Raw genomic sequence first — 27,371 nt, forward strand, 5'->3', positions numbered from 1 at the left:
GTACCGATACGGTTTATATAATACATACCTATTATTATTATTATTAATAATATTCTAGTAAAATGGCTCGCTTTAGCAAAAGCCTGATCCATACAGGCAGCCCTAAATAATAACAGGTAACCATCATGTGTGGTGCTATCTGTAGTTGTCTGTCTTATTTGTTGTTGTTTCATATAGTTTTCACAGTGCTGTAAACTAATTTAATATTCAATCCCACACTTGGCCATTGAGAACATACATTCGTAATTTACCTCGTTTAAAGCCCTTTTGTTGTAATACTCTGGATTTAGTTGTCACTACTAGCCGAGTTGATTTTGTCCAATATTTCGCGGGGGCAGTTACATTGAATTAGAAGTAGTAGTAGAAGAATAAGAAGAAGAAGAAGATTTTGATTTTTAAAACAAATTGTCTTTGCATTTGTTTTAAACATACACCCACCCTGCAAAAGAGTCGGAACAAAACGAATACATTAGACAATCTAATAAATAAATAAACAGATTTTCATGACTACCAAATACATATAATTTGAAAACCCCATTTGAAAGCGTTTTACCCATTTAAAAACATCCTATTTTACACACTTTAAAAACAAAAACTACACCTATCCTTTAAAACTTCAATATTAGAGAGTCATTCTCCCCCAGTGAGCACAGAACCTGCCCCACAGCCCACACATCCAGAAACCCCTGCAGATGATTGATCAGCGTATAGTACGCATGCTCCACCCTCAGACAGAGCACTGCATCCGTCCATCCCACTCCAGCAAGTTGGTTCTTCCTACTTTTCCAGATTGCTAATGTTGCATTAGTAAACCAGAAATTCATCAATAGTAGGGTTTCCTTCTTTCTCAGGATGTATTTGGGGCCATGGACAAAAAGTGGTATGGAGAAAACCTCCCCGAACCCTTCCACCCACCCCTGTAAAACATTTTTAAGACCAGCCAATCTGGGACAGGACACGACTAAATGCTCCAATGTTTCTGCCATAAAACAGAACGGACAGCCCCCCCCTTGTGCCTGGGTCAAAATTAGCTCTGTATTTGTTAGTGGCTATTGCACCGTGTATAATTCTCCATTGGATGTCAGCCATCCTTTTCTCAACCGGAGATTTATACAGGATCCGCCAGCTGCCCTGAGGGGAAGAGCCCAAGCCAAACACATCCGTCCACCTCGACTCTCTGACGCCTGCAAGCGAGCTGAGGTTTAACACCTTTACACAGCTAAGGTATAGCTTCTTCCCATTGCAGGAGCTGAACTTTGCAGGTGTTAGAGTCCCCAGTGATAGCAGGAGACCATCCTCCTCTCTCCATTCCCCCACCGCAGGACCCACACTCAAGGCAGGAAAAACATACTCATGTCCCTTTCTCCACTGGTCAGCCAGATCTGCATCCAGAGCAAAAGTCCGGTGGGATGGCGACAGCAACTGCCACACCTCATCCACCAAGTTCTCCAGAACTCGGGTTGATCGAATGCCCGTCACCTCAGCCAGTTTTTCCATGGAGATCCCTGTCAAATGGCCAAGTTTTACCACTCCCGCTTCAATGAAGGCATTTTTTAGGGTGGCTGAAGAGAAAAGGGTTCCAGAAAGAAAACCAGTGTCAAACAGTGGCTCCTCAAACAGCCACATCCCAGGCCGGGGGTCGGGTGGTCTGGTAAAACTCAGAATCTTCCAGACATTGATGACTGAGCAGTAAAAAGGTGCAAGTCCAGTTATCTTGTACGCAGGGGCCTTCAGCAGAAACCAAAACCAAAGCCCCCCGCCCTCCAGAGCAACAGCCGGGCCATAGCCAGCCAGCAGGGAGAGGCACCATACAGCAGCCGCTGAGCTGCCTGCAGTCTAAAAGCAGCAGTCCTTGCAGTAATGTCCACAAGGCCCTGGCCCCCCTCCGCCACAGGTAGGTACAGGACCGATGCTGGCACCCAGTGATGACCCGACCAGAAGAAATCCAAGAGGAGCCGCTGCAGTTGTTTCATGAGGCCCGGCGGTGGGGTTAACACCTGGAGTCTGTGCCACAGAGACGAGGCAACCAGATTGTTGGCTACAAGAACTCTTCCCCTGTAGGACAGCTGGGGGAGCAGCCATTTCCATTTGGCTAATCTTGCTTGCACCTTTCCCAGCAATCCCTCCCAGTTCTGTGCCACCATGTCCTCAGACCCCAACCAAACTCCCAGGACCTTTAAACCCTTGTTTCCCCAGCTAAGGTTACCAGGAAGACTGGGCCTATTTTCAAGACTCCACTGACCTTCCAAAACTGCCTCACTCTTCTCCCAATTAACTTTGGCTGAAGCAGCCTTCCTATACAAAGCTAAACTGTCCTGTAGCTCCTGGATATCTCACTGACCCTGGACAAAAACACTGACATCATCAGCATAAGCTGATACAACCACCAGGGGGGGCTGGGCTGACTCTGGGCCCCTATATCAGGAATGCAGACACTCTGGACACCTTCAAAAAACACCTCAAACACCATCTGTTCACTCAGGCCTTTGGCCTCAACTAATATACAGTCACTTATTTCCTGCTATTGCTCTGTATGATTATTATTACCTTTTGTTTTGTTACTTCCCATTGTAAAGCGTCCTTGGGTTTCGTGAAAGGCACTATATAAATTGAAATTATTATTATTATTATTATTATTATTATTATTATTATTATTATTATTATTATATTAGTTATACAGTAATAGTAAAAAACTGAGCAACTCAACAGTCAACTTTATGTTTCTTATTGTCTAAAGCATTTATTATTTTCATTTTCCCCCTCTCATATTCAGTGTGGACGGATTGAGACAGCGTGGTGTCCAGAGAGCAGCAGAGACTTCAGGGAGAAACCTCTGTGTGATGGACGTCCAGTCTGTTGGTTTGGAGAGGACTGAGGGTCTTTCCTCTGCGAGGAGGACCAGGGCTGATGGAGGAGCCCATGCTGAAAGTCCTGACGTGCATTTGGGACAGCTCGCTTGCATGGCAGATTTTTATAGCTGCTTCACATGTCAGCTCCGTTTCACTTAGCAGCCTTTCTCTGACCTTTTTATCCTCCACGCCAAAAACGATCTGGTCCCGTCAGAGGCGCGGGAAGGTATTTTGAGTGGGGGTGCTGAGGTGCTGGACTCCAGTGAACACTATTACGGGCACTATAGAGCACGCACAAATGCACTCCCCACACGCAAACACACAGTACACCCACGACTGTTACAATGAAGGCTCGATAATCAGCTCACAGCATATAGGCAGGGGTAAAGTGCTATTAATTAGATTTGCTCTGCTTCTGCTCAAACTGTACGCTTGCACTCAGATATATTGCTGCTTACAGATTTGTTCTGCTCTCAGATTTATTCTGTGCACGCTCGAAACTTTTGTGCAACAATCCTGTCAAAATCCCTCAACCAATAGGAGGCCAAGTGTCCTTGCGGGTGCGTTCACTTTACTTATTACAGCGTCCCGTAAGGGCGGTTACTCTTTGGTTTATAAACTCCCGCCCTCCACGGCTTTATAACATAGCATGTACTGCACTTGTTTGATTTACAACTACCTTACATAATAGCTACGTTCAGTGGCGAACTGGAACTAAAAATCAGCCCAGGAATAAAATAAAATTGTCCCTCCGTTGCCTTCTGCACAGATGCTGTTGCTATGCAACAACAATAACAGATAGCGAATGTTCGTTTAGGTGCTTTTTTTTTCTTCTGGAGATAGGCACTTCTCAATCCACTCCTCCATAGTAAGGCCGAAGGTCGAAGTTAACCTTAAATGTTTCCATCTTAAGCTTTGTTAGTTAGTTAGTTAGCAGAGTTGGGTGTAACGCGTTACAAAGTAACTTGAATCAGTCCACATTTGGAGGGGCCATTCCTATCCCCCTTCACTATTAAGCAGAGGTGTGGACTCGAGTCACATGACTTGGACTAGAGTCAGAATCGAGTCACCAATTTGATGACTTGAGACTCGACTTGACAAAATCACAAAACACTTGCGACTCGACTTGGACTTGAACACCAATGACTCGGGACTTGACTTGGACTCGAGCCTTCTGACTTGAGGTGACTTGATCATTTAATTCAGAGGTCTCCAACACGCCGATCGCGAGATGCCGCTAGAAGAAAAGACTTCCGTCTGGGAGAGCAGAATCTTCAGCCGCTTCTACTCTTGCTGAGAATCCTTGCAGGCAGGGGCGGGACTTTATTTAGCTGGGCCACCAAGCGGCCAATCATATGCGAGGACACACTAGGATCATACCATTATGTGAAAGAAGAGTGGGGGGCACAGACGGTGTAGTGGTACAGGCCAGCTGCACAGAGCGACGGGGAGACGGATTGGAAAAAGTCAAGAAATTAGCGAAAACCGAAAAAAGAAGCAGCATCTGGCTGCATTTCAATGATATTGGAGAAAGCAAAGCTGAGTGCAGGATTTGTAAAATGAAAATAACCTTTTTTGGTTACCTTTATTTTGGTAACCACTCAGGATTTACTGTCAGAGGTGGGAGAAGTTCAGATCTTGTACTTGAGTACAAAAGCACCAGAGTGTAGGAATACTCGGTTACAATAAAAAGTCCTGCATTCAAAATATTACAAGTAAAAGTAGAAAAGTAATAGCATCAAAATATAGTTAAAGTACCACCTGCAGAGGGATCTAGATTCAGGTGTTCTTTTCCTGGCAGCACATTATCCCTGGCATAAAGATAGATTGTGGGTCCCTTATAACATGTTGTACACAGTGGAAATAAACATTCTGGTCACCTCAACATCAGGGATCTTATACATTAAACTCCTTCTGAATCAAACCGTTACGGTAGCCTTAACTTACTGATCCCTCTTAAAATAGAAAAAAACACGTTACTTTACCAGCAGAGAGAAAATGGATTATTAAATTATTAATGTGACTAATAAAGAGCAGTTTGATTATTAAGTATTATTCTGTTGATCGATGTCATTACATTTGGTGAAAAACACATAATGACTTGTTTATGACTCGTTTTGTCAAAGTTTAGGACTTGGACTTGACTTGAACTTGCCCATCCTGACTTGAGACTCGACTTGGACTTGAGCGCAAAGACTTGAGACTTGACTCGGACTTGAGCGCAAAGACTTGAGACTTGACTCGGACTTGAAAAACAATGACTTGGTCCCACCTCTGCTATTAAGTGTATGTATGTTAAATATACATGTAATACATGTATTTATATCCAATATTCATGTAATATTAAGGGGGGGATACTCACTGAGGAGCTTATATAAACTGAGCACACCGTCACTGCTCACATCACACATCGAAGATAAAGAACGATGGCCATGTGCCAGGACTGGAACGTATCAGCTGTTTGGGAGGCTTCCTGAAATTCCTGATGGTCATCTCTCCTCCGCCTGTGCTGCCGCTATTTTGACTTTGTTTGATTTGGTAGTGCAATACTAAACATCTGCAGTAGGCCTATATACATTTATGATTCTGTGGTTCTAATGTGACAGCCTTCTTTATGACACATAGGTGGACACACCTACTTTTAATTACACAATTCTACATCTTAGCTATTTCTTAAATATTAAGACTTTAAACCCCAAACAACACAATTATTATTTTTATAAAAATATGTCTTACAATTCACATTTCTTGTAAGTCCTCAACTTCATTATCACACTACAGCTTTAAACTCTTAAGACTGTAACATATGGGACTCACCTCATTGAAATGAATTTTAAAAAGGACTTGTTATGTGTCTATACAGTAGGTATAGGTGTATAGTAGATGTACACACTCCAGATCGGTTTCCTTATATCTCATTCTGTTTCGGTTCCCTGCTGTGTCCCTTTTTTCAGAATCCATCACCTTTAAACCCAAACACAAATCCCCTGTGGCACAGATATAATCTGTAATTATGTCAGTTTTCTGCGGATCATCCTTTCCCTACAGTCGACCTCACAGAGGCCGTCCTGAAGCGAGAGCACTTGACTTTGCGGATATAGATTGTCGTTTAGAGCAGGTGTCGAAGAAGTACTCAGATATTTAACTTAAGTATAAGTACCAGTATTAGACTGTTAAAGAACTCTGTTACAATTAAAATCCTGCAATAAAAATCGTAATCAAGTCAAAGTATAAAAGTATTAAATTAACCTTCTGCTAGACCATATGGTAGAGCACACTTTGAGTCACCATATCTTACTTAAAAAAAAGTTGTACTTAATTCCACCTGTGTCAGCCAATTTCTACCGGTTGGTTGATGTATGTTATGCTTAAAGAGTCCACTAGATGCCCCTGTGTTTTTCACTAGCACAGATAGCAAGTTATCCTGTTCACAGGAAGTTAGCAACAACAAAATCACTTTGGTGGGACTTTCGAAGATAAACACACATTTTTGTCTGCATAAGTTAGTGTTTAAGGACTTGATGATCATAATTGTGTAACTTGATACAAAAAAAAGAAATCATTTTTTTCCCAACATGCTCTAACAAACAGTTGATTAGACACTTTATGGTAAAGTTAGTGAACTAAGCTACTGTAAGTCGTTAAAATGGCCTATTATCTAGAAAATGATAACACTTCTGACCATTTATTGTTGTTAATTTGACATGTTAAATGTTTCATCATTATGTTGATGAAATAACTTTAGAAGTATGATTTTAAGCGACATCTTGTCCGTTTGGTAGAGGTCTATATTTCCTTTGTAAAAAAAAACATTGATGTTTTTATTATTGGCCCAAGGATATTCAAAATGTAAAGAAATGCTTTTTTCATTGCTTTGTTCTTGGTAAGGACTTTAAAGGGTTAAAGTAGCAAAAATACTCATTCAACAGTATGGCCAGTTTCTAAAATCCAGAAAAAGTGTAAAGTAGTATTATGTGCAAATACTCAAGTGAAGTACCTCATTTATCAAAAGTGCAGAACTTGAGTAGATGTACTTAGATATATTACAATAATGGGATAATGCGATATCCTTATAGCCAATCAATTATGCAGCATGAGCTCCACTTGTACTGTTTCAGTCAAACAATGTCTCAAGGTCAGCTGATGTTCAGTCAGATGTTTTGGTGGTCTTACCGAATAAGGTCCAGCAGAGCGTCAGCAGAACTCATGATGGGCTTTCCGCTGTCCTCAGAGTCCTCTTTCTGTGCCGCTCCGCCTGGGTGGATGATGGAGACCATGACGATCCCCACCACCACGGCCACAAAGGTGGTCCACAGGTAATAAGACACTGTGATCAGGCCCAGCCGACTGGAGCACTTGGCGTCGAGGGCAGCAAGTCCCGACATCAAACTGCAAAAGGAAACATCCCAGTTAGTGCTTTATGCCTCTATCCCCGAGGGAAAAATACATGTCTTCCATGCATGTACAGTAGATGATAATAATGTTGTTAATGATTGTGAACTTAATTTGTACAGCATCCTTTATTCGAGAAACGCAACACAACATGCTTCACAATAAGGGAAAATACACATTCATAAATTGCCATAATTATTAAAAAGAAAATGGTAGATAAGAAAAAATGTATAATTAAATAGAATACATAGAATACACTAAATAAATGAAAAAAAAGAGGAATAATACAATGAATATCAGTTCCCATTTTGTAGGCATTCATACATCAATATAAACTGCAGCAGCACCTTAGGTCTCCATTCTCTTCTACTCAGTTATTTTGTTTCTCGACAGGTGTGGAGAAATGCTTTTTTTTTTTTAATAAATTGGCGCATTTGTGTCTGAGGCTATATTAAACACCACAGAACCTACTTCGCACGCTGGTCCAAGTCACATCCAAACAGGCATTTTTTAGATGCCTCAGAACATTGGTTGCATGTAATATCGAAGCAATACATCAGTTAGTAACCCATTCTTCCTTTGTCAATCAAGTTTTTATGATTATATTGCATAAAACGCATACTCCTGTACATTCGAAATGTCAATTTTCAGCATGGATGTCTGAGTCAAGCAAATGCATATAGAAATAGTTTTATCAGGCCTAAGACCTTGGACAAAACTCATCACTTATTCAAGGCTGTACAATCCTTCAATTGATCTAGCTTCAGACATAAAACCTGGGCATTCATTCAGACAGTGGATTCCTGAGTGAAGCCAATGCATTTAGAAATGGTTTTATGAGGCTTTAGACCTCGGACAATGTTCTGAATTTATACAAGAATATGAAATCCTTTGATCTATCCGAACCTTCAAACTTGCTTTAAGAAAACAACTTCTCCACAAGGTTCTGCTGTGTAGCCCATCTGGAGATTGCAACTTTTTTTACTTGACGTCGGGTTTGTTAAGATTTCATGGATGATGAAATTGGATCTCGGAAATTGTGATTGTGATTGTTTTGCCAACTTTTCTTTACGAAATGACTTTATTTAAATCTCCACTGAACCAACATTTAGTGCGGAGGAAAAGGATATAATTGTCAGTTTCAGGAAAAACTACAAACAGCTGTTTCCCAGCCTAAAAGTAAACTTAAAACATCAGTTGGACATATTGCACATGTCCAACAGTTGCCTTTTTAACTGGTTTTAAGTTAAAGGTCCCATGTCATGCTTTTCCGGTTATTACCCGTTCCCTTGTGTGTTATGAAGGTTTTTCTGCATGTAAACGGTCTGCAGAGTCACAAACCCTCAAAGTACACCCTGTAGGGAGTAAAACTCTAACACAGAAAATACCTGTCTATGCTGCCCCAGAACGCCTCATTGGAGATTTCTCTTTTTCCATTGTTTTCTTCCTGGGTACAGTGACGTGCCCATACCCAAATGGACCCATTGGTCCAAATGGACCAATCCCTGGAGCCGTTACGTTACGTCCGCGGAGCCGTTACGTTAAGTCCGTGGATTTGTCCAAATTGACCAATCCGCGGACTTCCTCACACACACACACTCAATCTTTTCTCAGCTGCAGCTCCGCCGATTTCTCCTCCCTGAGACGGCGGAATGCGGAGAGGCTGTGAGTCAGTGTGTGAGCACACACACAAACTCCCAGCCAGGCTGCGGGTGTGTGTGTGTGTTCGGGCTGGTCTCGGGCTGGGTTTCGCTGTGTCTCACTGTCTCGCAGACGGCCACTGGGCTCATAGGGAGGGGGGAGGGCGGGCAGGAGCTCCAACAAGTCGTTTAGGACAGAGAGTAAATACACATACAATACAGAGATGCTGTATGAGAAACACATTTTTATTTTTTTGGAAAATTGCACAATATAAATCTATTTTAGTATACCTCACCAATGGAATTATGATCAGTAGGTGGCCATGGCTACCTTTAAAGTGGACCTATTATGCTATATTGGAAAAATACACTGTAGGGCCATACCTATACAAAACATGTCTGTTATGTCAAGTTTTTTGCTTAAAATACCAAACAGATCACCCATTGTAGCCATGCCTCATACTGCTCATACCCCTCTTTTGCAGCCCTGTTGCAAACAGGCTGATTCTGCTGCTAGCCACGCCCCTTTGTAGCGTCATGCAGCTTTCCCCTGCTACCGGGAGAAGCTCAGCTAAAAGCTGCGGTGATTAAATGCCATGTTATGCTCCTAACCACTAACCAAGCTTTATTTCTGAAACAGTATGGAGCTCAAACCTTTCTCTCATGCAGGGTTTATCTCAAGGATATTACGTTACACATATTCTCTCCAGTAACCTACAGCGTTAGCTCCATGGCTAGCTCTCAGTGTTAGCATGCTTGCTAATGGGTTTTGTTTTCTGAAACTTTGTGAGTTTCCTGACACACGAGGGCACCTATTTATGTATAAAAGACATCAAAAAGTGCATTTTGCATGATAGGTCCCCTTTAACTTATGCCATGCTGATTAACGATCAATTAAAGGCGCTATAAAAATATTATATATTATTTATTATTATTAACAATGAGTGACCACACCTGGAGCCACTTTGCACCAACAGCCCTGCCTATAAATGGAAGGAGAAGAGCAGCAGAAGACAGACTGAGACTGGGAGAGACTGAAGGAGACAGCAGAGGCAGAACGCAGCAGGAGCAGAGGCACAGGCGAACAGGAATTAAGAGACCACGGCAGACCACCTGAGAGATCTGGATGGTTCATAATTTAGCAGTAGGTCAGAAATGTATTTTGGGCCTAAACCATTCAAAGCTTTATAAACCAGCAGCAGTATTTTGAAATCTATTCTTTGACACACAGGAAGCCAGTGTAAAGACTTCAGAACAGGAGTGATGTGAACTACTTTCTTAGTGTTAGTGAGGACTCGAGCAGCAGCGTTCTGAATTAGCTGCAGCTTTCTAATATATGTTTTAGTGAGACCTGTAAAGACACCATTACAGTAGTCCAGTCTACTGAAGATAAAAGCATGGACAAGTTTTTCCAAATCCTGCTGTGACATTAGTCTTTTAATCCTAGATCCTAGTTACTAAATCAGGCTACTATCACCTAATGAATATTCATTAGGTGATAGTAGCCTGATTTAGTAACTGTTTTAATGTGACTGTTGAAACTCAGGTCAGAGTCCATGACTACACCTATATTTCTGGCTTTATCTGTTGTTTTGAACATTGCAGACTGAAGCTCAGCGCTAACTTGTATACGTTGTGCGTTGGCTCCAAAAACCATTACCTCAGTTTTATCTTTGTTTAATTGGAGGAAGTTCTGACACATCCAGTCATTTATTTGTTCAATGCACTTACTCAGTGTTTGAATTGGAGCATCGTCTCCTGGTGAAATTGTTATGTAAATTTGTGTGTCATCCGCATAGCTATGGTAACTTATTTTGTTGTTTTTCATTATCTGAGCCAGTGGTAGCATGTAGATGTTAAAGAGAAGAGGCCCCAAGATGGAGCCTTGAGGTACCCCATATGTCATATTTGTCAACTCAGATAGGAATTTACATATAGAAAAAAAGTTTTTTCTGTCCTTTAAGTAGGATTAAAACCAATTAAGAACTGTTTCCGAAAGTCCCACCCAGTTTTCTAGTCGGTCGAGTAATATGTTGTGGTCAACAGTGTCAAACGCAGCACTGAGATCTAATAATACTAACACTGAAGTTCTGCCACTGTCTGTGTTTAAGTGGATGTCATTGAAGACCTTTACAAGAGCAGTCTCAGTGCTGTGGTTTGGACGAAAGCCTGACTGGAACACATCGAAACAACTATTTAAATGCAAGAAATTACTCAACTGTTGAAAAACTACTTTTTCAATGATTTTACCTAGAAATGGGAGGTTTGATATGGGCCTGTAATTGTTCATTTCTGAAGCATCTAGATTATTCTTTATTAAGAGCGGTTTAATGACTGCAGTTTTCAGGGCCTGTGGAAAAATACCTGAGTGAAGAGATTTGTTTACTATATGAAGTAGATCTGAGGCCATGCAAGGCAAAACATCTTTGAAAAATCCTGTTGGAATAATATCAAGGCAGCAGGAGGAGGATTTCAGAAGTTGAATAATGTCCTCTAGGTTTTTATCATTAATCTGATGTAATTGTGTCATGGTGTTTGAATTGATATTAGGTGGACATAGGGACAACACATTTGCTGTACCTGATGCAGAGGCACTGACTGCTTGTCTGATTTTCTGAATTTTGTCAGTGAAGAAGGCAAATTCATTGCATGCCCTGGTGGATAGAAATTCAGAGGCTACTGACACTGGGGGGTTAGTTAGTCTGTCGACGGTAGCAAACAAGGCACGTGCATTGTTTTTGGTAATGATGTCAGAGAAGAAAGACTGTCGTGCGTTTTTCAATTCCAAATTATAAAGGCCAAGTCTCTCTTTATAGATTTCAAAGTGAACCTGGAGATTTGTTTTTCGCCACCTACGTTCAGCTTTTCGACACTCTCTTTTTTCTGCTCTCACGGTCATGGCCTTTCTCCATGGAGATATTTTCTTCCCAGTCACTTCCTTTACCTTAGTTGGAGCAATGGCATCTATAACATTTTTAATTTTTGAATTAAAATGATCTTCTAGCTCATTTACTGAGATGTTAGCAGGGGCAAGTGTGGAAGAAAAATTCTGAGTAAACATTTCCCTAGTATTTTCAGTTAAATATCGCTTTGTGGTTAACTCTTTTTGAACATTTTTGTGAACAGAAATAGAGCTCTCAAAGAAAACACAGGAATGATCAGAGAGTGCAACATAAGTCACCACAACCTTAAAGATATTCAGACCCTTTGAGATAATTAAGTCCAGAGTGTGCCCCTTATTGTGCGTGGGCTCCGTCACATGCTGAGTCAGTCCATAGTTATCAAGAATACAACACAGTTCTTTAGCCCCTCTGTCCTGGGGGTTGTCAACATGGATGTTAAAATCACCAACAATGACTAGACGGTCAAAGTCAATACACACTATAGACAGCAGTTCAGTAAAGTCATCAAAAAAGCTTGCACAGTATTTGAGTGGTCTATAGATATTTAGGAACAGAGCTCGAGAGGAGCATTTCAGCTGAAGGGCCACATATTCAAAAGAAGCAAAGTTCCCATAAGATGTCTTCCTGCATTAAATGGAATCATTGAACAAAATAGCAACTCCACCCCCTTTCTTATGCATTCTTTCCTGACTCATAAAACTAAAGTTGGGAGGGGTTGGTTCAATAAGCACAGCTGCACTGTTATTTTGTTCAATTCAAGTTTCCGTTAAAAACATAAAATCAAGATTGTGCTCAGTGATAAAATCATTGATTAAAAATGTTTTTCCTGCCAGAGACCTGACATTTAATAAAGCTAGTTTAAGTTTGTTAGATACACTATCAGTAAGATTGTTTGTGACAAGCTGTGGCTGACATGGAATCACTGCTAAATTTGATAAACTCACACAAACGTTTGAGCACTTCCTGTTTCTAAGCTGATTCACCGCTCTTAATCTATTACCTATCAACACAGATATCGGCAAAGCTACAGGCAGGCCGGGCCCCGGCATGTCCTGGAAAGAGTTGAGAGTGCCATACGCCCTTGAGCCTGGACCCAGCACATATTAGTAAGAGTTTGTTGCATTTTGTACACACACATCCTTATCAGGCTTCGGAGACTGCAGATGCTTTTTTAATTGTCATTTTGTTCACAACTTCTCCACATTTTGAAGTGTTTCCCGAGCCAGAACGACCTATCTTTCTTCCTGGCTTGCTCTATAATAATCAAATACAAATGCAATACCAACAACAACTCAACAGCATCAACGCAAACTACGACAACAGTGGTGTAATGGGCCCCCACTTATTTGGAGCATGATCTTTTTTTTAATAGTCTAATAAATATAAAATCATTGCCAGTGTTATCAGTTGCAAGTGTGTATTTGTTGTAATAATGACAAAAACATAATACATTTCACAATATAATAAAAAAAAAAAACGATTTCCTTAAAGAAGTATGATTCGTCATCACGCTCGTGACCCCGCCAGCTCGCCGCTCGCCGATTTTGCGGCAGCTCTTTCCCTCAAAGACGCTAACGAAAAAGCTCTATAATGGCAGGCAAACATTTTTTACTTGACTTATTTTCTAAAAAGAATATAATTCACAAGAAGAAAGAGGTGAAGCTGCTACTAGTACTACATCATCAGAAGAGCCGCCTAAAGACGTGGATAATGCTTGCACTAACGTTAACGTTAGCTGTGCAACTTGTGTGGCATTGTTTGGGATGACATAATTAAAATAGCGTCCCCCCAGTAAAACAAATCCCCACTACACCACTGACAACAACCCACACATTGCGCATTGTTTAGAGCGGTTATAAAGTGTTGAAGCGCTCACATTTGAAACTGTTTCAACTTATCACCTGTCAGAATCGAGACGACCTAGCTAGTGCATTGAATCACCTGATTGGACGGCGAACCAGTGAGTTGCTTCGGACGTCATATGTCACGTGATTTGAAGCAAGCTTCGAAGCACTGCTTCTATAGAGTGGCGAAGTCACGCCCATCTACTTCCGGTCCATGGGACCTTATTTCCGAAAAAGTATGTATTGAAGTCAATGGAGAGAGAAAACTTATCTTTCGATCCCGTTTGAATTGTGCCACGAATTACACATATGATGTTTGTCAATCTTAAAAAATCATTTCCATGTCAAAAAAGTCACAGTTTGTCGTAAAACTGTTGAAATATAAGACTATGGAAAATATGCAACTAGAAAGACTACAAATCCCAGAGTCGCGTAAGTGATGTCATAACTGATGTCACAATTGTTTTCCTCCGCTAAATATAAGAGATAGCTAAGATAAGATAACTTTAACAAGATGCCTGTGTGCTTAGTACCAGGTTGTTATCATACCATCAATGGGTCTTGCTCGTTCTTTCGCTTCCCGTCTGATGAAAGGACCAGGAGTGGCTGGATCAAGTTAGCTACCTAGCTAGTAACACGCAGGTTAGTTAGCATTACAGTCTTAGCCTTGTCATTTTTATTAGCCTTAACATGAAGTAACATCAAGTAACCCAAAATGTTAAACAGTAAGAGTAGTAGTCATATTTCGTGAACCCTTTGAAGAGTACTGTCACACCGGTGTGATCATTCTATAATACACCATTTAAGCCCGGGGGAGAAATGCTAATGCTAACGCTACATTAGCACCGGCGATCTGTTCTACTTCATGCTATCTGCACAAATGGTTGACATTAAACATTAAAAAGATCAGGCAGTTCATAGAGAGTCAAAGGCAGGCAGCTTTGCATGACATTCTTCTGGATGTGTTTTATTGTGTTGATAGTCAATCACTTTTTTGACAAGACAGTAGTGACGGCCATCTTGGTGACGTGTGTTGTTGTGAGAGTCTGTGAGACCAGAGATGTAATTCATTAAACAAATGTGTTACTTCACAGTTTTACGACACATTTTTATTTTTTTTACTCACACAATTATGCCACAATCCATTCTGTGTGAATTTCCTTGTATTACTATTTCAAAATGTATCAAAATTAAAATCAGATTTCAGTTAAATATTGAAGACGCATTTCACACAAATGCCGGCACTTACTAGTTAAACACAGCATTCTCTATTCGGAGCACTTAACAAGTGTTCAGTCCTCGGAGGTATGAGACTGCCTGCAAAACAAAGTTTAAAATGGATCTTGATCCTTGTAATTATGTCAGTGCATCCTTGTCTCTCTCTACAGGGCATTGCATTGATGATGGATATTTGCTCATGGTCTGCAGAGGGAGAGAACTGCTGCTGCTGCGGCTTATCCATTCAGTAATGAATATGAATTATTAGGTGCATTGGTCATAAAGTGAACTATTTTGGGAAGCATACACTCATGTTAAATCAATAACCATAAGCCACTCCACCAATAACAAAACAAACAGCTTTTTAATTACAGCCAAGCTGGCATCGCATCAGTGTAAGTGGTGTTTGCTGGATTTCCCTTGTGAATGTAAAGATGCTTAATCCCCTGCTTTCATTCAGGGACATAATGCAACACGTGCACGCACGCACGCACGCGCACACACACACACACACACACACACACACACACACACACACACACACACACACACACACACACACACACACACACACACACACACACACACACACACACACACACACACACACACACACACACACACACACACACACACACACACAGAGAGAGTAATGAAGAGATACTAAAAGCAACAGTGCTGTGTGATAGTGTCCAACACAATAAACTGTACAATGCTAAAGAGGCCCTATTAAGCTTTCTGGGGGGTTTCCCTTTCCTGTAGTGTGTTATCTAGGTTTTTGTGCATGTGAATGGTCTGCAAAGGCTAAAGTCCGAGGTTTGTTTTCAGACAGAGGGTGAAAAGAGGGGCTGCAGCACAGGCAGTATGAGAAAAATAAAGAGCTTTTTGAACATTAAAGCATGGAGACATGTACTAGTGGAGGCACATAATACAAATATGATATCTGAAAGTTGGCATTTGAGGGCCCCTTTAAAAGGTCACTTTTTCATTACTTTAAGCATTGTACCTTAGTAAATGGCCCTGTTGTTGTTTTTGACTTTTTTTAAGATGTTATAATGAGAATTTGTTTTACTAGTAACAAGTTGATCATTGAGGTAAAAACTATTGATGCACAACATCAATACTTTCTTTATTAAATGTACAAATTCAGTTTTTCTAATTTTGCATAAAAAAAGGGAATTTGCACCACAATGTCAAACAGAGTATACGTCAGTGCTGATTTCCTCCTTGTTAATCGGCAAAAAAACACAAGAAGCAGCATTTACCTTATTACGAGTGACATTAAACAGCCTTTGTTAATGTAAAAGTGAACAAGATCATAAAAGAAGCATCTTCTGCCATTCAGCAGTGAAAATATTCATTTTGCACTTTAGTTTTGCCAGATTTGAACTTGCAGCATCAGACTCCATTGAAAGTGCACCTATCATGCTATTTTTAGGCAATAGCATAGGTCTCAGATATTTAAAAATATATAAGAAACATGTCAAAATACCAAACAGATCACCCATTCTAGCCATGCCTCATATCCCTCTATTTCACTTCCTGTTTCAAAAGTGCTGAGTGTGGGCTTAAAAAAATAAATAAAAAATGATAAAAGAAAGGAGGGGTCTGAGCTCATGCGGGACCTGGCAGCTACTGTCTAAACTAAATACTACCGTGATGAAACTCCATATCATGGATTATCAAGGATTATTTCTGAAACAGTATGGAGCTCAAAGGCTTTCTCTCTTGCCGGTTATACCACGAGGTGAGTTCCCTTTTATTTCCTGCTTCTTCACAGACATGCTCTCCAGTACAGGTTAGCTCTGAGTGTTAGCGATGCTAATGTTAACACTGACTATATTACGTCCAAAACAGTCGGGCATTGTTTCTGATAGCAACTTACTGATTGGGCCGTGGGTCCACATTTCCGATATTACGTCATATCGGACGCAAATCTGGATCAGCTCCGTTGTACCCCCGTTTTTAGAGATTTGGGTTCGGAGGAAAAGAGAGAGGGTTTTATTTTCTGACGCTGCGTGAGTTCCCTGACACACGGGGACACATATTTATGTATAAAAGACATCAAAAAGTGCATTTTGCATGATAAGTCCCCTTTAAATGAAATGTGATTAAATTAAAGCCTCAAAGTGCTAAAAATCCTCTGAAATAATAACCAAAATGCCACATCCGAGGATATTTCCATCCATCCATCCATCTTCTCCCGCTTATCCGTGGTCGGGTCGTGGGGGTAGCAGTTCCAGCAGAGAGCCCCACACTTTCTCTTCCCTGGCCACATCAACCAGCTCTGACTGGGGGATCCCAAGGCGCTCCCAGGCCAGCGAAGAGATATAATCCCTCCACCTGGTCCTAGGTCTACCCCTTGGTCTCTTCCCAGCTGGACGTGCCTGGAACACCTCCCTAGGGAGGCGCCCAGGTGGCATCCTTACTAGGTGCCCGAACCACCTCAACTGGCTCCTTTCGACGCGAAGGAGGAGCGGCTCAACTCTGAGCGGCTCAACTCCGAGTCCCTCTCGGATGACCGAACTTCTCACCTTATCCCTAAGGGAGACACCAGCCACCCTGCGGAGAAAACCCATCTCGGCCGCTTTTATCCGCGATCTCGTTCTTTCGGTCATGACCCATCCTTCATGACCATAGGTGAGGGTAGGAACGAAAATGGCCCGGTAGACAGAGAGCTTTGCCTTCTGGCTCAGCTCCCTTTTCGTCACAACGGTGCGGTAAAGCGACTGCAGTACCGCTACCGCTACTCCGATTCTCCGGCCCATCTCACGCTCCATTGTTCCCTCACTCGAGAACAAGACCCCGAGATACTTGAACTCCTTCACTTGGGGTAAGGACTCATTCCTAACTTCGAGTGAACAGTCCATCGGTTTCCTGCTGAGAACCATGGCCTCAGATTTGGAGGTGCTGATCCTCATCCCAGCCGCTTCACACTCGGTTGCGAACCGATCCAGTGAGTGCTGAAGGTCGCAGACCGATGAAGCCATCAGAACCACATCATCTGCAAAAAGCAGTGGTGCAATCCTTAGTCCACCGAACTGCAGACCCCCTCCCCCACGACTACGCCTCCGAGGATATTTTATTTATTTAATTCCAATTGAATCCCCTCTTTGCTCTCCATCACATACCGCAAATTGCTTTCCCTCAGAAATGCAGTAAATGAGCTAAGGAATAAATTACCTAAACATCAATAGGAAAAGCTCTAAAGACTGTTTGCCAGAAAATGAAAAGTTGAAATGTGTTATCAATTCTACCTACTGCAGGCTAAGGCAGTGTTTTTCAAAGTGGGGGCCGCCAGGGGGGTCACGCAAAGTTTGAGGGAAATGGAATTTTTTATTTAAAAAAATAAATAAAATAATATTAGTCTTTTTTTAGATGTTATTAATAACTGTATATCTATCAATCTATGTGTCCTTTGATTCCAATCTTTCAATATTTTTTGTTTTTGAATCACACGGCCACCCTTCAAGCCAAGTGAGAGCTAGTGAATATTTCGCTCTGCAGCTGGATGAGAGCACGGATGTAGCAAATGTCGCAAAATTGCTTGCATACATCAGATTTATTTCAGAAGACAACTTTGTTGAGGAAATATTATTTTGCAAAGCACTGGAAGGTAGGACCACATGGAGAGACATTTTCCAAGTTTTAGATGAGTACATCATCTCAAATGGACTTGACTAGTCTCGTTGGGTGTGTGTTCAGATGGGGCAGCGGCTATGACATGCAAAAAAAGGGGAGTGACAGCTTTGATCAGGCAGAAGGCCCCAATTGTAGTGGCAACACACTGCATGCTCCATCGTGAGTCACTTGTACACATAATTCTTTTTAAAACAGGGGGGCCCCCGCCAGAGGATAATGCTATATGGGGTTCCTTGGCATGGCAACGTTTGGGAACCCCTGGGCTAAGGTATTAAGATGGTTCAGTAGAACCATGGACGTTTTATTCAAGGTTTGGACGATGGATGTTAATATCTGACTTTTATATATCAGTTAATATCTAAAGTTATTATTTTGTGGAATGACTCTTCTTCATCAGCTGACACATCCACAAGCTGTGTGGTGACTTTTGAAACTAGTGCCATCATCAGAAAAGAGTTGGCCTCACTGATACTGCCTATGCTTGCACTTCAGGTCAGACACAGTTAACATGGCTCCTCACCTTGGCTATAATATGTTAACTAACTTTAATGGAAGCATTACTACGGAAGAGGATTAGGGCCACATGATTTTTTTTTTGGGAAGATTACAGAAAATAAAAAATGTTGTTCTGATAAAAAAGTCAGAATTCTGACTTTTTTTATCAGAACCAAAAATAAAATGAATTTGGCCCTAATCCTTTTCTGTACATTACAGCCCTCAAAATGGAGGAAAAACACTTTTGAGGCTTCGAAGATGGGCAATTCTTAACACTCAATGACAGGAAGCAATGTTGTCATTATATTTTTAGTTGATCTTTTATGTTTTTTTTGTCTTCAAACTATTTCTCCCGTGTCATATTTGGTTTTATTTCCTGTCTTTATGATTTCCCGCCCGTTCTGATTGTCTGCCCCACCCACCTGTGTGTTATCATGCCTGCTGCCCTCTCCATCTGTGTCTTGTCTTCGTGATTATTCTTGCTTGTATTTAAGTCCTGGGCTGGGTTGCAGTCAAATATTATTTTTTGCTCAGGGCTGTTGGATCTCTCTAAATGATAGAAACGGTTGCTTCCTTTATAATCCTTTAGTTACGGGTACACTGAACTATCCTTTACAAAAGAAAAGGAGATAAAGCTGTCTCTAAATTCATGGGGCTGCAACATTTAAAGTGATGCATTAGTATACTGTCTTGGGTAGTGTTTCCTATTCGTTTTTTACATTACATTTCAACGTATATTATTGTGTGAACGGTGATATGCAGAATAGCAGATGTAGTCGATGTTTAGGCCTAACATATATTGCTAAAAGTATTATTCATTGAAATGTTTTCATACAATCGTACTACTAATTGGGATTCTACAAATTCAGGAAGGTTAGCAACCAACCATTTCCTTTCAATTTGATTCAAACCTTGTTAATGAAGTTATATATTATTCACGGTTGTCCACTGTTTTAAAGCCTGCATGAAACAAAATCATAATGCATGGGGCAACATATTAAGATGCTCTTTTTGTAGTCCATTTACAGAAAAAGTGTTTTACCAGGGCAGACATATGTCAATAACATCAGCTGTTGCATTATATTTACTGCACCTGCATTTTGTTTTGGCCACCACAGCCCTGATGTTTTGTTAGTCTTTGTCTGGTCCTTGTATGTTGTAGGCCTACAGTATATTGTCCATTGAAATTCTGCTCTGGTTAGCCCTTGCCTCCCTGAATGACCTAAAATAAAAGGTATTATCAGATTTGTCTACCTGTGCTCTGCATCAAACCCTGCTCTGCTTTATGTGACAGTTGGTTCATGTATGAATACTTTTTCTTGTTAGTTCAAATATGTTACCTTTTGGCTCAGCCTCAATGCTATAAACTAAAAGCATAATCTAGTTTTAAAGACCTACTGTGTGTAGCATCCAGTGTAAAAGTATTCATATAATAAAACATATTTATTACTTTTAGTCATATATAATAGCAGTGTAAAAATCTACGTTCAAAGGTATTTTGTTATTTCCGTTCCTTTTCACTCACTCGGCTTTGAACCTGCAGATTTGGGAATATACATAGTAGGCCATGAATCAGAGAATACAGTACGTCACTGAAAACTTGTTATCTGCTTATCCAAAAGGTGAAGGGGTCAGTGGAGTAATGACGTGCAGGAGGCGGATGTCGGTACCTGGACACGACAAGCGGCAGAATCAGCATCTTCAGCATCCTCATCAGCAGCTCTCCGGGAAACTGGAAGTACTTCACCTCCTGCCAGGAAGAGAAAACACATTACGGTCAGTCATGATTTGAGGAAGAGCATTAGCAATCTTGTGAAAAGCAAGCAGATGTTATTCAAAACAAATATTAACAGGAACAAGACATTGTTAGCAAGTCTGGAGCAGTGCCGGAGCTGAAAATGAGCTCTGACTGCAACATCATTAGGATACATTTTTCTCTAGCATATAAAATGTATGATTATAGATGACCCCTGGCTCGGCAGGAACATGATGACGGTTCAATTATGCCGTTAAGTCTCAAATGTAAGCTACTGCTATTTTCCTGCATCTTTTGGCCATTAAATGCTCTACAGCAGGGGTCGGCAACAGGCGGACCGCGGTCCGGATCCGGACCCAGACGCCGACGTATACGGACCCGGAGCTATAATCAATAGGCCTACATTAATAGGGGATTTTTCGGCACCTCCCGCTTTTTTAACGCTGATTTGGGTGACTTGTGTAATTCGTGGAGAACCGAAGAGTTTTCCTTTTGGTGGTGGGGAGTCCGTCCGTCAGTCCGACTGACGGACAACTTCTCACTTCAAAAAAGAAGAAGAAATCTAGACCGCAAAAATAATTAAACAAGCGAGTACCTGTTTTTCCTGGCCGAGGACAGGTTCATTGAACACAACACGAGCATAACGTGTCTTCACGTGGTATATGTCTCGTCTGAAAGGAGTGCTGACAGAGAGCACCGGAACGCCGCTCCAGCCCTATTATTGCAGTACCCATAAGGAGCCGTACACATGCCGCAGTGTTCCTGTCTAAAACACTTGAACGCGCTGTCTTTAAACAACTCTCCTGTTATCTCCATCAGAACAAACTTCTGGATCCGCACCAGTCTGGTTTCAAGGCAGGTCACTCCACAGAAACTGCCCTCATTGCTGTCACTGAGGAACTGCACACTGCTAAAGCAGCCTCCCTCTCCTCTGTCATCATCCTTTTGGACCTGTTTGCTGCATTCGACACGGTGAACCATCAGATCATCCTTCGCACTCTCCAAGAACTTGGAGTTTCAGGCTCTGCACTTTCCCTCCTCACCTCATACCTCAAAGACCGTACCTACAGGGTAACTTGGAGAGGGTCCGAGTCCGACCCTTGTCAATTAACTACAGGGGTCCCTCAAGGCTCTGTTCTTGGTCCCCTCCTCTTCTCCCTGTACACAAACTCGCTCGGATCTGTCATTAGCCCGCATGGTTTTTCATACCACTGCTATGCTGACGACACCCAACTAATTCTGTCCTTTCCCCGCTCAGAGACCTAGGTCGTCGCACGCATATCTGCTTGTCTAGCTGACATCTCTCAGTGGATGTCCGCTCATCACCTCAAGCTCAACCTTGACAAGACTGAACTGCTTTTCCTTCCGGGAAAAGATTGTCCCACTCTTGACCTGACTATCAACATCGGCACCTCTGTTGTTTCCCCGACCCAGACTGCAAGGAATCTGGGTGTGATCCTAGATAACAACCTGTCCTTCACTGCAAACATCGCTGCTACAACCCATTGCTGCAGATACACGCTTTACAACATCAGGAGGATACGTCCCCAGCTGACCCAGAAAGTGACGCAGCTTCTGGTCCAGGCTCTCGTCACCACACGCCTAGACTACTGCAACTCCCTCCTGGCTGGTCTACCTGCATGTGCCATCCGACCTCTGCAGCTCATCCAGAATGCAGCGGCTCGTCTGGTCTTCAACCTTCCTACATATTCCCACACCACTCCGCTCCTCCGCTCCCTTCACTGGCTTCCGGTAACTGCTAGAATTCACTTCAAGACACTGGTACTTGCGTACCATGCTGCGAATGGATCTGGCCCTTCCTACATCCAGGACATGGTTAAACTGTACACCCCAGCGCGTGCTCTACACTCTGCATCAGCCAAACGACTCGCTGCACCCTCGCTGCGAGGGGGACCCAAGTTCTCATCAGCAAAAACACGTGGGTTTGCTATCCTGGCTCCAAAATGGTGGAATGAGCTCCCCATTGACATCAGGACAGCAGAAAGCCTGCACATCTTCCGGCGCAGACTGAAAACTCATCTCTTTCGACTCCACCTCGAGCGATAGAATTACTAACAAAGAACTGCTAACAGAGCACTTATATACTAACAAAGGACTGGCTTATCTAAAGCCAGTTGAGTAGCACTTGAAATGCTTGGCTCTATGAAACCTGATGTACTTATATGATTCTGTTTTCTTCAAGGTTGTGTCTTCCTGGTCGAATGTACTTATTGTAAGTCGCTTTGGATAAAAGCGTCAGATAAATGCAATGTAATGTAATGTTTGCGTGGCTGTGTCTTTAGTTGTAAGCACAGTGGCGATCTGTTGTTATTAGCATCTGGTTAGCTAGCTATGCTAACGAATTTAAAGATCTTTTCTACAACCAGGTAGAAGAGAGCTCTCCCCTGAGAGGCTCAAATAACCTCAGCTCAGTGAGGTTAAGGCACACCTTGATATGATCATTATAGTTATTAATGAGACTAAATGAAAAACAGGTATAAAATACTATATGACAGTAACAAAAAAGTTGTTAAAAACAAGAAGAATAGAGTTTAAAAGGGGAGTGATTTGTAAAATATCCAAAAAGAGAAATCTGCTTACAGTTCTGTTTCATATGGGTGTTGAAAGATGTATCCATAGATCTCTTCATGTTGCTCTCAAAGTGCACCAGATTGATGCTTTTAACTTCAATATTATAAAAAATCTTCCCGGGGGAACATGCCCCCGGACCCCCCTAGAGGAGGTTATGTCCCCCCCACTTAAATCATGTTCACATGGATAGGATACTAAATACTTTTGCGCACATCTTGTGTCCATATCTTTCTGTTTTGGTGTGCACCGTGCACATGCATGCATGCATGCGTGAGTCATGGTGAGATATCTGGATTGAGAGGTTGCTTTTTCTTTGCACAGAATGAAAGAAAGGCCAAATTAATGGGCTGTGATTTTAGTTGTTTTAAGCAGAGGTTGAGTTCAATCATTTGTACGGCCCTCGGAGGATGTTGTAAAAATTGAAAGGAAAAAGGTTCTCCACCCCTGCTGTAAATAATAATAAAAACTCTTGATTTATAACTTAACATCTGTCTCTATTGATCTGAGCATATTATAAAGAATAGCCAGTCAATTGAAGCATTATAGCACAGGCCTTTGTCAGATGGTATATTACGCTGTTTTTTTTCTGCTTCGAATAGTTCTCTCTTTTTTCAACATACCTGTGTTTGCATCACTGTAACCAATGAGCACCTGCATGTGTGTGAGAATGGCCCCGACACCATTTCAGCCCAGATTTACAAACTCCTGGCAGGACAAGCTCCAGCTCAATTCTCACACTGAATTTAAAAAAAGTGAGTGAGGGAATGCCATATAAGAGGGAAAGAAAGAGAAACTTTAAAACTGTTAAATTGTTATGATGTGTAAAGACTGATATTGTTCTATAATCGGCTGAAACTGTTAAGTCATGATGTGAAACGGTTAACAAAGAAAAAGGGAAACTCAAGCTGCTGCTACACTTTATTTTATTTATCTAAAATTAAGCACTTTTAAGATGCACACACATCAAAAGCTATTTTATTTATTTTCTCTATTTTATTTTTAAATGCAGCCCGAGAGGAACATTACACATATCCACAGTATTTACTGTATAGTTCAATGTTAATTGACAATACATATTGTTGTTTATGAATTGTACTTTCTTTATTTGATTGGCAGTCAGTTCTTGATTACTTGCAGACGTTGATAAAGCTACAGTCTACTTCAATATATATCACACTAATTCATAAAGCAAGTTAGACATTTTGATGTTCTGGACCTTTGCATGGGGAGATTTTCTCTAACTGGACCTCGTTGAATTTGAGTTGAATACCCCTGCTCTACAGGCATTATTATATTATAGTGTTTTTTATTCTTCAGTTCAGGTAGCAATGCATTGTACTTTAACTCTCCCACTGTGGCCAATCATGCATTTGAAATGTTCAAATTTCACATGAAAGGATGCTTGAATAGAAGTGAGCCTGTGTTACTATTACAATACATTACATTTTATTTAGCTTACAATTTCCCAAAGCAGCTGACATACACTTCAATAGCGTAATTTCATTCATTTCAAACCTTTATTTATACAGATAAAATCCCATTGAGATCATTGATCTCTTTTCCAAGGGAGACCTGTTCAAGTAGTTCCACATGAAACATAAAAGCATAGCGTAGCCATGCCTTCAGGAGCAATTAGGGACATGTAGACTGCAGAGGCGCTGCACCCTGAGGATTCCCACCATACCAGCCACTAGAGCCCTCGTCTTCAGTTACGAAGCGTTCACACTACAGCTTCAAAAAAAGCTTGGAGCTGGGCGTGTCCGGAGCTTGGGGATTTTATTCAAGCAATGCGACCAACAACCAATCACATGAATCTCCCGCCCTCGACATACAAAGCAAAAACCCCCGGGGATTTAATGGGAGCAATATATATATAAACTCCCCAAACAGGCGAAAACCTACCAGTTTCAACCACTGTCTCTGCCCCCTCCCTTCATGCCTGGTTCCTCCGGTTTGTATCCCGGTAGGTGAAGAGGGTCTGGTCATACAAAACCGGGTGATTTGCTACAGCGATAATTAGTTTCTCCTCCAACTTTTTTTGAAATATAGAAATGAACGGCGGGATATCTCTCCCAGCTTAGACACGGTTTGATTGGCTACGGCTTGAGCTGTCAGATTTTCCGAAACGGGATTTGATTGGCTGGCGCTGGCTACCCTGGCATCTCCGGCGTCAGAAGTTGCTGTTCAACTTCTGACGGCGGAGACGGACCGCTCTGCTACCCACAATTCAGTTCGGCGAAAAAGCGATGCAACGTGACGTCACCCCATTCAAAGTGAATGGGCAGATTGGAGTTGTCCACGCTGTCGACGCTGTAGTGTGGACGGGCCGTTACTGCCGCCACGTTGCCTCCACACATTGCCAGATGTCTGGCAACGGGGGCGACACGAAGGCCGGCTGCGCCAGACGAACCGGGCCGTATAACCCCTGACGGAGGCGGCTCACCGGCTTCGGTGGCAGTGGTGGAGGGAGTGGTAGCCCCACACGCTCCGCCGCCAAGGCAATCACCACCGGAAAGTCCCGACGGGCAGACCTGTGTGGACCCTCATGGACGCCGGACCTGGAAGCGTCCGACACCGAGAAGTCCTCGTCGTCTTCCTCCTCGACAGACAGGGCCGGTCAATTAAATAAATGACAAATGGCAAAGTAAATGGCACCTTTCCGACCACATCCTGTTCCACCATCTCCACCACGTCGAGTTCCAGCTGGTCCTCCGCCTCACCCGGGGAGACATAATGTGCCTGGAAATGTTCCAGGCGGTGCTGACGTCTAAGCAGCGGGAGCATTCGGCAGGCATTGCAGACCGGGGAATGGTTCACGCCGTCCACGGCGTGGTCAGGCCCCAAACACTCGAAACACAAGTGGTGGGGATCAGCACCTGCAATCAAGCCAGGGAATGCAGGAAAGGGCCGGGTCTCGAGGAGTGGTGAATCCATCTTTGTTTACAGTAATCTTTTCCTCTTCTCACGCTTAATTTCTCATCAGTTGTTTGCTGCTCGCTGAAGAGAAAAAGGATGACAGGCAGGAAGCGAAGCCACCTTATATACTGTGGGCCTGCGCGCACATTCAGGTAGGCTCGCCCCGATTGGCCGGCTACGTTTATGCAACTCAGTATGGGAATGCTCGCATAGCATGGTTAAGGGTAGTAGCCATAGAGTCCAGTAGAGGGCGGAACCTGTGTGAAATATAACCTACTTGGCAATAAAACCTGATTTGTATTAAATGCTAAACATATGTTTGAAGGTCACAGAGACAACTATTATTACAGTGTTATTATTGCCATGAAATGTTGGTTACTTGGCTGAAAGCGTAATTACACTGCCATTACACTGTTTAAATAATATACACTATAGGTTTTTTCTAAAGGTGAAAATTGTCAATCTTTGTTCTGCTGATATTTATGCCTTTGAGGAAAAATATATTAATTGCATTGTTCCTATACCATCTTGTTGGCCTTGAACAGATACACTTTGTTTGTTTTAAAATGTCTTTGAAGTTAGGAAGTTGGAATTTAATTTCATTCTGAAATGAGACCCATAATTAGTTACGATATATATTATACACATGAAATTATGTTCTTGTTTTCCTCTGAAGAAATCTATATAAAAGAAAACTGATAACAACAATACAATGGTCTCTTCATGCTCTACCTGATGTTGACAGCAAAGCCAGAAAACATTCAGTTTTCCGCTCCACTGGTAATTCAATAAACACTGCACAAGTTAACTATTTGGCATGAAATCCTGTCAAAATTGAATATCATTACATTGTCTAGTCATGTGATTGTCTAGTCATGTGATTGCCAAGACATTTTTGAAAAAACATCCATTCTGTGATTCAGAAGGTTGTCTACTAAGTACTTTACTCTGTCTTCTTCGTGGCCTCAGTAAAACCATGCTTTGGACAATGCATATTTTATGCAAACTCAATATTTCAGTTTTTTTCTGGCAAAAAAGTGTATTTTTCTGCTGTGGTCTGGTCTTCAGGTCCCCACAGCCGACATATGTCAGCTCTCTTCCCTCTAGAAAAACTGACTAATCAT

The 27,371-nt window shown here is 41.9% G+C and overlaps 1 protein-coding gene across 1 annotated transcript in view; it reads right to left on the bottom strand.

The window, feature by feature from the left end:
* The window catches only part of slc1a7b (solute carrier family 1 member 7b), a 115,618-nt gene that overhangs the window by 50,557 nt on the left and 37,690 nt on the right, over positions 1 to 27,371 (bottom strand). The window contains exons 2-3 of the mRNA XM_034081390.2: positions 20,654 to 20,733; positions 7,023 to 7,238 (exon numbers count right to left, since the gene is read on the bottom strand). Of these exons, the coding sequence (XP_033937281.1) occupies positions 7,023 to 7,238; positions 20,654 to 20,733 (296 nt within the window). The remainder of the gene's footprint in view (positions 1 to 7,022; positions 7,239 to 20,653; positions 20,734 to 27,371) is intronic.

The sequence above is a fragment of the Pseudochaenichthys georgianus genome, chromosome 4, assembly GCF_902827115.2.
Source record: "Pseudochaenichthys georgianus chromosome 4, fPseGeo1.2, whole genome shotgun sequence".
Classification (NCBI taxonomy): Eukaryota; Metazoa; Chordata; class Actinopteri; order Perciformes; family Channichthyidae; genus Pseudochaenichthys; species Pseudochaenichthys georgianus.